Raw genomic sequence first — 11658 nt, 5'->3', positions numbered from 1 at the left:
CGAGTACCCGGTACCCGAAAACTTAATTTCTTAATACCCGAAATTATTCGAATATTGGATTTTCCCGCTCATTACCCGTGACAAGGCTTAGGACAATCGGGTATTGGTTTGGCAAAGTTTCTTGAACTTAGAAGAACTTAAGTTTGAGTAAACTTTTCCACAATGCTCAGTATTATTCATTATTTCAATCCTCGCTAATAGCTTAAAGGTGGAATTCATAAACGTCGGACGCAACGCAATTTAGTACAGGCAAAGGCAGGGCGTCGTGCGCAAAAGGCGGAAGTTTGCGCACGACGCCCTGCCTTTGCCTGTACTAAATTGCGTTGCGTCCGACGTTTATGAATTCCACCTTTAGCGTCTTATTTTTGTACTTTTCTCCATAATGGTATCCAAGTCGTTCATGACACTTATTTTTTTCACAAATAAAAGTATTTCATCTCGATAAGTACCCGATATGATTTTTTGCTACCCGAAAAGCACCCGACTAATGGTAGTTTAGCTAGGCCTAATTATTCGATTACCAGTTAGAAATCCGGGTACCCGACACGATACCCGATTGGAAGTTTTTTCAACTACCCGTACACGACCCGAAACCCAAAAATCACTACCCGCACAGGCCTAATAAAAACTAACATACTAATCCTATGCCCTAGCACATATTGTCAAGAAGAATTTGGCCATAAATTACGAAAGCCTGATTTTTCAGGCTAAAAATGGTGGGTGGCACCATGGCCAGTTTTTTAATTAAATTACCTAGGTTCTACTGGCCACATGTCCAGTTTTAAAAAATTCTTTATTTCCCACACTGCTCATTATTTGCATTTTGCCCTGTGCCACACTGCCGTCTGCCACCGCCTTATTTCCCATGCTGTCCAAAATCTTTCAATAGATGTGTCGTCTGCTACTGTTTCTGAATTGATCATTGATTTATCATATTACCACAAACATTGACGTGTGAAATTTTATTAATCATATTTACAGTAACAGTTTACAATGTTCAATGATTGCCAATTAACAATTAACTAATTTGCGCTTCTTATTCCCTTTTAACAGTTGAGACCTAGACTAAAAACCGTAGTGGTGGTGGGATGAGAAGGCAGAGCCTCTTGCGTTTCTCGAAAGGTGTTTTTAGTAATTCACATTTTTATTTTGGAAATTTAGTTAAAACATATTATAAAATTTGTAAATTACGTCAGCAGTCAGCAGTCATTGCAAATATTTCATCAGGGGCGCTTCACACCCTAGTATCTGGAAGCCCGATACAGGAAATGAAAGTAACACCATTGCCACATGGTGAAGGTTTTCATAAATTGTACCATTGATTGATATCCGAGTCGGGGACGTCTCTGGCTTTCACGTGTCAGCGCCAACAAGAGATCGAAAGCCAAGAGGTTATCAGAGTGACAGGTTTGTATTTTTTGGATTCCTGAGTGACACAACCATTCACTGGAAGCATATCTGGGTGTAGCCCCACGCTCACAGTTTATCTCAATCGTAGCAGGAATGTATGGAGGGGTTGGAATGGCTAAGGTCAAATCCTAGTCGGCGTGAAATGATCTTGGAAACAACTGGCGTGGCTTAATGTACGCTAGTGGCGTCATAGCCTGACGTAAAAATCGTATTTACCACTTAAATTATTTTCATTCATTCATTGGCTGCCCAAAAAACTTGTTTGTTATAATTCTCCACCCTCTACCCAAGGTCCTGTCCTCTGCCTAGGCTGACAGGGTTCGTACACTACCTGGAAATCCTGGAAAACCTGGAAAAGTCAGGCAAATTAAAAATAGGCCTAAAAGGTTAGGGAAAAGTCCGGGAAATTGAAAATGGACTTCAAAGGTCAGGGAAAAGTCCAGGAAATTGAAAATGGACTTCAAAGGTCAGGGAAAAGTCAGGGAATTTTAAAAATGGACTTCAAAGGTCAGGGAAAAGTCAGGGAATTTTAAAAATGGACTTCAAAGGTCAGGGAAATTGAAAATGGACTTCAAAGGTCAGGGAAATTGAAAATGGACTTCAAAGGTCAGGGAAATTGAAAATGGACTTCAAAGGTCAGGGAAATTGAAAATGGACTTCAAAGGTCAGGGAAAAGTCAGGGAAATTAAAAATAGGCCTAAAAGGTCAAGGAAAAGTCAGTGAATTTTAAAAATGGACTTCAAAGGTCAGGGAAATTGAAAATGGACTTCAAAGGTCAGGGAAAAGTCAGGGAAATTGGAAATGGACTTCAAAGGTTAGGGAAAAGTCCGGGAAAAATATATTAGAGGGAAAGTCTGGATAACAGTATCAGGGTGACCAGAGAATGTGTTGTCTGAGATTTGACCAGAGCCCCAAATTCGCGGAGCTCACTTCGCTCGCTCTGGTTTAAGTTAAATTTAAACCAAATAGGTAGTCGACTTATTTTTATAACTATAACAATAACAACTCGTTCAAAAATGATTCGAGTGATTTTAGATTGATTTTCATATATGTTCGCCATGTACGTTATTCCAAAAGGTCAGGGAAATTTGTGGAATTTAGTCAGGGAAAACCTGGAAAAGTCAGGGAAATTCATTCCAAAAATTTTGTACGAACCCTGGCTGAATATGAACGCGAACGTCGGCGAATCAGCGCATTTAACTTTAAAAAATCGAAAAGGTCACTTCTGTCAACCCTTTTTAACGAGTCATGACATTTTTCGCCTTTGGTAGACAGCTAAACAGACTTAGGGGGTGGAGCTACACTTCTCAAAATAAAAAAAAAAGGACTCGCCTTATGTTTCCACCGTCAAGGGTACAACGAGAGCCCCCTTAGCCATTCATACATTCCTGATCATAGACATTATAACACACTATTAAAGCCTAGACAAACTATTGGGGAAAGCGGCCCTTGAACGTTTTTGTGACGGATTTTTCGCTTCTCCTCCTTTGCGTGTGTGACAGGGTCAATGACTGGCTGCGCCCCCCCCCCCCCTATGGACGAGCGAAGGAGTTATTAAATAAAAAACTAAAGCGCGGGAAATCCAAGTTGCAATTTCTGGATTTTTGAAAACGTATTCTTTTGTTTACCTTGGCCGCATGTAGGGTCGCCACCAGTCTTTCACCCCGTCACACATGCAAAGGGGCGAATGACTTAAAGCCGTCACAAAACTGACTCTCAACTGTTCCTCTTACATCTCTATGATCTCAATATACTATGTCACGTAATATTTTCCACTCCTGAAGCTTTGTCGCACAACTCATGAGCCCTTGCGTACGCCAAGTGTTGGCTCAATCATCTGAGAAACAAATTTGAACGCGTAAAATTTTGAAATCAGAATCTTCTGAATCAGATAATAAAAGAAACTACATAGGATACTCATTGGAATAGCTATCACTTTTAAGGAAAAGCACTGGTCACGTGTTTCCCCTACAAGTTTACTTTCCTCGCGAATTCCAGTTTTGGCTTGGCGAAGGCAGGAGGCATTTTTGAGAGGGATTTATAAGTGCACTTATAAATCCCGCCCACTAGCCTTTGCCAAGCCAAACCCGGAGTTCAGGAGTAAAGTCCCCTTGTAGGGGATCCACTGGAGCCGCACTGTGCTTTAAAGTTTTATAATCGTGTCTCTAAAACTGAAATATTTAAATATCTAAGGCAGTTTCTATTCATGGATTAACTAATGCTAGGGATTGTTTACTAACAGTGTTTCCCATGTATTAATATCGCCAGCTACGTGTTCCGAATTATTCCTTGATTCCCCCAATTTATTGGACCAAAACGGATGTAGATATAGCGCCATCTCTAGGCAAAATAAATAGAATTTGCGGATTTTAAAGATGGCGGTGCCCAATTTTAGGCGGGATTTTAATTTTGACGTCATAGGACACGTGATATTTGGTCCAATTTTCTTGTAACTTCCGGTTAGGGATAGTAGCTGCTGCTAGGGGGCGTTTGGAACATGCATGCTTAATCTTTTAGGGGGAACGAACAATCCCTAGCGTTAGTTAATCCATGTTCTATTAATGTAATATTGATATGGCGTTTCGGATGAGTTTTAACTTTTAAGCAATAACAAATTTATAATTATTTTGTATCTAAGCTACTCGATGAACTCCTTCTAATTTATAGTGTTTTTTTGCCAAACATGGTAAAATCAAAGAGAATATACCAAGAGGAGCAGAAACTTTGTAAATAGGGACCGGCTCTGAATTTGGAAAAACTAGTTCCGGTTGTTCACGTGACCGTGTTGTCTGCTTAAAAATTACCTTTCGTACATCAACGTTCAACCCAGAGATCAACCCAGGCTTTGCCACCACCAAAAATAAGCGGTCGACATAATTTAACCAATAAAAGGCGTCGCTGCTTAGCCAATCAACAAAAACCGGATCTAGTTACTCCAAAACCGTTGCCAGGCTTTTCAAAAGCCTTGTGAAAGGCTAGACTTTCTGCTCCTCTTGGTATATTCTCTTTGGTAAAATATAGTACTCTTAATAGCTTTAGTTTTAAAATATTATTTCTCAACTGAGAAAGACTTAAAATAAGAGAGGCTACTAGAGAGCTGCATTTCAGTTTCAAACGTTTCCCATACCATCTTTGTTCGTATTTTTGTTTACCAATACCACCCATAGAATTCATCAACCTCCCCATTCCGTTACCGATCCGTGGTTTCCAAATACCAACCATTCCCAATAAAGAAATGTTATTGCATTTCCAACCATTACCGAAATGAACAATAGCAGAAAACCATTTCCATACCATAATGTTCGAAAGAATATAACCAGAAGTTTATAATTATAATTGATATAATTATAAACTTCTGATATAACCCTTGAGCGTCTTGGTTTGGCCCAAAATTACCACTGCAATACCAGTTTATCAGGAATTTTAGTAAAAATAGGGGGCTGAACAACTATGGAAAACTGACTGGACTGAGGGCCTCTTGCTCGGATCGCCTGTCGCCAAGTAGCATGAGTCACATCCCAAAATATTTATTCCGAAAATTTGGCTTGAAAACTTACAATGGACTTAAGCTATAATAGCCGTAAATCTCGATTGCTAAAGTAATAGGAGGATAAGCTAGAAGACGGTACTGTTAGCTTAGCTAGCTAGTAACTAAGTGAGATGAGTAGTAGTGGCACTTATGTTATATTGCCATATATAGTCTAATACAGTCAAAGCTGCCATTACTCTGTGGTAAACACGGTAAATGGAAATTTACCGTTTCCATGCAGCTCTCTAGAGGCTACCATTAAATCATTGTCATTTTGTCAATTTGTATGCTTGTGTTTTATGGAAGGAGCCTGATTATCATTGCGCAAGACGAATTTCACTTATCTCACTACGCGTTGAACCTTGTATGCGTTGGACCTCGCATAGTACGCCTCAGCTTGTGAAAGCTGGCGCAGTTAAAAATAAATTTGCTTTAAACCGAAGCGCGGATCACGTGGTTTTCGCCAAGCCTAAACTGAAGTTCGTAACTAAAGTCAACTTGTAGGGGAGCCACGTGACTTGGGCTTGGCTAGTCTAGGTTTCTAGATGCAATTTTACGTTTTGTTAGGTCAGTGAGTTTGGTAACTCAAACTGATTTTTCATTGTTCTGCCTTTAAAAATAATTAAGAGCATTCGTTTTACTTACTGTAAATTCATTTCTCCGCAGATTCAATCAGCGGAGAATCGGGAAATAGCGAACTACATATTGTGAAATTTATAGTATCTGCCAACGATTTTCTGTTAAGAAGGCGATGTTCAAGCTCAAAAAACTGTTGCCGTGGCACTAACTCAAGAACAACGCGTGAAAATCCGCAAAATGCTCACTACATCACTCAGCACTTTGATGATGTATCATAGTATTCGTCTTTGAATAAGTTAACAAGTCCAAACTCCCCCGAATACTAAAAGTGTCTGACGGAAACGCAAATAAGGTCACCATCACCGATAAGTCTCTAACTTCTAGTTGGGAAAGTGAGCCAAGTACATCCTCTGAAGTCCCAATGTTTCATATGAATCAGTTATCTTCTATTACAAGTTGTGTCGAAAATATATGTAGTGCGACAATTTCAACGATGGACCAATCGATGGCATTGTTTAATTATACACTTGACCCGAATTCCCCGTCTGAAATCTTAGGCATTAGCCTGGACTATCAAGAAGCTACCCCTAATTCGGACAATAACTTATCTTCCAAAATAAATGGTGATGCGGTGCTCGTACCAGAAGATGTTGAGATAACTCCAAATTCTGTGAATTCAAACATTGTTGATGATAACGAAGGGTTCCTAAATAGTTTCGAAAGCAAAATAAGTTATAGGGGAAAGTGCGTCACCAAAGCCACTCAAATTAAACCCCGTCGAATCAATAAGTCAATCCAAACTGTCAGAGTTGGTGATTCAAGGTTCAAGATGAACCAGAGCACCAAATCAACTCAAACTCCTAACCCTTCAAGTTCGAAATGTAATGTTTGTCAACGGATATTTAAAACTGCCAAGTATTTGGCGGAACATTACAAGGCTCAACACGAGGAATATAAACAGTTTAGGTGTTCAGAACCGTCTTGCGGGAAGGGTTTTATTCATAAATCGAAACAAATAATACACGAAAGAACGCACCTTAACGCGCGCCCTTTCGGATGCGAGTTTCCAGGATGTGACAAATCATACGGACATAAAGGGTCTCTTGAAGAACATATGTTGACGCACTCGGCTGTTAGGCTCTTTCAATGTTCCTTTCCATTCTGTGGAAAAAGATTTAAAACCAAAGGTCCTTTGAGAATTCACCAACGCATTCACACTGGCGAGAAGCCTTATTCGTGTTACTATATTGGATGTGACCAAGCATTTAGCCGTAAGACGGACCTCAATGTCCATGTCACGACTCATACTGGAGTGCGGCCTTATGTTTGCGATTTTGAGTCATGTGGGAAAACATTTATCACGAGATCTCTTTTAGGTAGGCATCAGCAAACACACTCTAGCGAGGTCTTTGTTTGCCCTGAACCTAGCTGCGGGAAGAAATACAATCAACCACATAACCTTAGGCAGCATATAAAGAAGAAACACATGCTTTGAGCACGGAGCTGTATTGTAGAAGGAGTAGAGACTCGTAGCTTCCCCTCTCATTAAAAAAAAGCTAGACCTTATTTGTCCATAAAAAGGGGGTATGAATTTTGACCCTCCCTCCAAACCTATTCGAGCAAATGTAAACAATAAAGATGGGCGCGAGCTACGAACATTCAGGAGGGTTAAGCCTCGGTCTTTTGTGTATCGAGTCCGAGTGACGGGAGTTTCTGAACGGTTTGCAAATTATATTTAAATTTTTATTTTTACTATTATTTATATTTATATTAATTATAATATGGAAAATATTCAAAGAATTAAGCCGGGAAAGAAGAAAACGGACGCCTTCTTTAATACACGTGACGTCAGAGATTGTTTACATTGCCTCGGTATGCGCGAAAATTGTGCGCGGAGCACTAGTACGCTTATGTCTAGGCCCTAGAGGCCTAGTCTCTACCCCTTCTACAATACACATCCGTGCTTTGAGGAATTACACGCGTTTATGATGTGCAAGTTGTAAATTTTCTATAGAACACAAGAGATATAGCTAATGGGGCTACTAGTACTTGTAACCTCTAATACATCCTTGATTAATCAGATCCTCAAACGGTATTGAACCGAAACCCATTGGATAGAAATCCAATTCACTAGAATTACCAGTCGACAGAAATTCCATTCGCTGCAATTCCGAGTTGACAGAAATTCCATTCGCTGCAATTCCGAGTTGACAGAAATCCTATTAGGACGAAATTTTCCAATGGACAGGAATCCATTAAGAAGAAATGTTCCAGTGGACACTAATCCATTTGGACGAAACTTCGATCCTAAGTGACAGAAACCGGATTTGTTGTAATAGTTTTAGTTTGGAATTTCTAATCACCACAGTACCGTGGTAAAGCGTAAAGCTTCCAATTCAGAGACCTGGTTTTATACCCCGGGGAAAATAAATGTGTCCTAATTATCTTAGTTAAGCTAGTATGTGTAACATTAAAGATTCAACTTACATTAAGACAGGGGAGGTAAGATTTGCAAACGACCAAAAGGAAAATATTTCAAATGATGCGTCATTATATGTTAATTTCCAAAAGTAATTATGTTAATTTATTTATCCGGAGCCTCCGAGATATCTAGGCCCGTGCCTATTGGGAAGCGAGAATATTTTTTAACTAATTTAGTTCGCCGTGTTTTCTCACTTGGGGGCGCTTTTAGTGCCGTAAAATAAAAATAAGTTCAGCCTCGCGACTGCTACAATATTAGGGCAAGGCATAGACCTAAAGCGGTGAAGCCGAGGTCGCGGATAGTAAGAAAATGTTTTAGAAAATTTCCGAAGACCTTTATTAAACAATCATGCCAAAGAAGTAAAGGATAGAAAAGGCAAGGTTAAAAAAATGAATGGTTACGAAGGAGTAAAAAATTCCTCTTATGGTAAAATAAAACTGTGAATTAGCAACTTCAAGAAGTTTTGTTTTACTAAAAAACAATGTTAAAATATCATAATTTATTTTGTTGTGCACACAATCTAACCGAAAGATTCCATAAAAAATAAATAGCCCCTAAAACAATTACGTTAATTTAAGGGTGAAACCTTTCTCTTTCATAAAAGTTTTATAATTGGTCCCTAAAATATCAACGACAATTTATGGAAGACCCCCTTCACAACTAAAATAAAAGCGCCATCTAATACACTTATTGGGTAAAAATATGAAACTCTATACTTCCCACATAAAATTGACACGCACGGGCCTAGATTCTCGGAGGCTCCGATTTATCAGCAGGGTTCGTACGGAACTTGGATAACCTGAATAAGTCAGGGATTTGGAAAAGGGGGTGAAAGCCAGAGATTTAATTGAATTTCCTAAAACGTCAGGGATTTCGTTCGATTTATCAAACCATATGCTTGGAGCCATTCTAGTTAGGGGTCAGGTGTCATAAAGTGGGCCCTCGTAAACGCCTTAAAATGGTTAGGGATATTGGCAAAATTTGGTCAGGGATAACTTGGAAATGTCAGGGATTTTCAATATAAAAATTTCGTACGAACCCTGTATCATTAGGACAGGAGAGATGAGGTAAGGTTAGGTTAAGTTTGTGAACTAAAATTAAATATACATATGTAAACTTGCATTCCGGTAGACCTATTACTTATGAGTTGCCACCCTTTCCAAAATATATGACAGTTAATTTGTTTTCACCTTTTCCAAAAATATTGGGCCTAATAATTATTTGTCACTTTTTCCGAAGTATTATGCCTAATAAATAATTGACATCCTTTTCAAAATATATGCCCAAATAATAATGGGACAATAAACTTTCTCTTATAGCAGTGGGTTGATGCTACTTTTGTTCTCCCAATAGTAAATTAATAATTGGTGCTACTTTTGTTCTTCCAATAGTAAATTAATAATTTAATTTTTATTCATTGGGAGAGTGCCACTTTTGTACATACTTATGTTCAATGGTCGTTATGGATTCCTGCTCATTGGGACACATTTGTTTTCTTTTTTGGTCGAATTAGATACTGTCAATGGGACACGAGTCCTCAAATCTCGTTAAAGAAAGTTTTGGCTGTGGTTTGTTTAAACAAATGCAACTAGATGCTCGTACAGTCAAGGAGTGGAGTTGACTAACTTGACTGACCCGCTAGTTTAGCTTCGCCCACTTGGACAAAGTCTGAGTTTTTTCCTGACTTTGGCAAGGTAAAATTGGTGTGTAGAAGATTAGCCAGCATGTTAGAGGTGCCACTGGAAGCGAGTCTCGACATTTGCTTTAATGTCAGGGAAATTTCCGTCCTTTCTGCCTCGGCGGTATTATTATATTTGGCGATGGATGAGAAATAAGGGGTTTCATAGTAAGGCGTTAAGTATTCAAGAATTATATTTGCTTTAGCCTATAGGAATTTTTTTAACACTAGAGTTGAATCGTTTTAATTGGAGAATCTAACGCATAATAATACAGCCCTTAGCTTTTATTTTTGGATGAAACTAAAAGCTTTGACTCATTTCCTATTGGTAAATCTTAACAAAATTTATTGTTAATTAAAGCAAGTTGGGAAACCAAAGTAATTTTCTACTTTTCATTAGTTCATATTTACGAATAAAAGTTGAAATGTTTAATAATTATTTCCAAATCTTGATTTAATTTCAATGAAATTCATTTAGTTGTTTATTGGTACAGAAAGTCAGCTAATGACTTGTGGGGACCGCCTTGTAATACAGAAAAAAAACATACGTTGGAGAGAGAGAAAAATAAAAACTTTTACAGTAATCACAGTTTTAGCCATAAAAATATATAGTATCACGCGTGGAAAGGGAATAATACTTAAACAAGTACAGTTCATTTAAATAGATTTAACAAAGAAATAAAAAAGGGACAAACAGTACGCGGTATAATTAGGAACTTTTAATATTTGGGGAACATTTTGAGTTATTTTGGGTCGTACTGTAACATTAGGGCCTTGCGAAAACAAGATTTATCTTGAATCGCTACTATGTCAGCTGGGAGATTGTTTCAGAGGTTAATAATACTGTGGGTAAAATGGGTTTGGCGAACGGTAGAGGTAGCGCGCGGTTTAGATAATTTATGGCAGTGGCCGCGCGTATTGGTGTAGTTTGAGGACTCAAAAAATGTGTCAAGTTTGTTGTTAAAAAAGTGAACAAGGCACAGATCGTTGATTTGACGTCTCTGATGGACGGTGATGATGTTTAGCTTGGTTAATCTCATAAGGGCAGGAAATTTCTCTAGTTGTGGGGAAAGTTTAGTCAAGCGATTTTGAGCCTTTTGTAGTAACGACAGAGCTCCTTTACTAGAGGGGGTCCATATAGATGAACAATAGTCTATGTTAGGTAGAGCTAAGGCATTGTATATGGTACGTAGTAGTTGTGGGGAGCGGCGCGTGAAATTGTGTCTAACCAGGCCAGTGATGGAATGAAGTTTTTTGCAAATATTGTTAATGTGTTTTTCAAAATTTTAGATCAGGGTCAATGTGAACTGCGAGGTCACGTTCAGAGAGAGTGGTACGTAGCGGTCGACCATACAGGTAATAGCAGAAGTGAGATGAGACCAGAAGTACTGAGCTAACCAAATTCTTCACTCGGCGAAAGTGAATATTCTTGATAACACACCAACGGTTGGCCCTCTGCTGGCGGTTTCAGAATTTCCCCTCCAAAACGTGAGACGCTCGCGGTGGTAGACGACCGAACTAGATTCAAGCACCCGCGTCCGTGTTTCGCGGCTTTAGGTTGAGGGGAAGGGGGTAGGAAATGTTTTTGGAACTCAACTAATTTTTTTCTCTCTAGTTTTAGCGCGTGGGAAGCGGCATAAAATCCTCAAATTTGTTCACTAGTGCCAGGATTTTCTATCGATGCTAGAGCCCTTCACTTCTAGTCTCATCTCACTTCTGGTAATAGGTGAATTTTGAATTAGAGTGACCCAGGTGCAGTACAGTACACTTATCCACATTAAATTTGAGGCCATGTTTCATAGCCCAATAATCGTATTTAATCATAGTAATCAAGTTTGTCAACGTGATCGTTAACACCATATTATCATCAATTTTAGTAGTAAATTTTAACCTTCAGAGGTTCTGTCCTCGATTCTGTGCGTGTCTGTTGTTACAAACCAGGGTAGCGCGTTCGTGGTTTATAAATTGAAGCAAACGTTT

The 11658-nt window shown here is 38.9% G+C and overlaps 1 protein-coding gene across 7 annotated transcripts; it reads left to right on the top strand.

Annotated features, from left to right (window-relative positions):
• The first annotated feature begins 889 nt into the window (after nt 1–889).
• Nucleotides 890–10117, top strand: LOC149682629 (uncharacterized). Of its 7 annotated transcripts, none has more exons than XM_089834286.1 (6): nt 890–1122; nt 1200–1407; nt 1499–1928; nt 2046–2114; nt 2156–5506; nt 5606–10117. In XM_089834286.1, exon 6 carries the CDS (start codon nt 5940–5942, stop codon nt 7011–7013), a length of 1074 nt encoding a protein of 357 aa, XP_089690412.1. In that variant the 5' UTR covers nt 890–1122; nt 1200–1407; nt 1499–1928; nt 2046–2114; nt 2156–5506; nt 5606–5939; the 3' UTR covers nt 7014–10117. The 7 variants fall into 7 exon arrangements, with proteins under 7 accessions (XP_089690412.1, XP_089690413.1, XP_089690415.1 ...); XM_089834287.1 differs by having other exon boundaries at nt 2046–2125; XM_089834289.1 differs by lacking the exon at nt 2046–2114 and having other exon boundaries at nt 1499–1609; nt 5246–5506.
• Nucleotides 10118–11658: the final 1541 nt, after the last annotated feature.

This window comes from Phalangium opilio, unplaced genomic scaffold (genome assembly GCF_054372755.1).
Source record: "Phalangium opilio isolate 3A_F unplaced genomic scaffold, DU_Popi_V2 ptg000038l_1, whole genome shotgun sequence".
NCBI lineage: Eukaryota > Metazoa > Arthropoda > Arachnida > Opiliones > Phalangiidae > Phalangium > Phalangium opilio.
Note: the sequence above shows the minus strand (reverse complement) of the source record. Positions and strands in the feature narration are given on the sequence as shown.

Bases quoted from the DNA above. Each gene is read 5' to 3' on its own strand.
- LOC149682629 (XM_089834290.1), top strand. From the start codon at position 5,940: ATGTTTCATATGAATCAGTTATCTTCTATTACAAGTTGTGTCGAAAAT.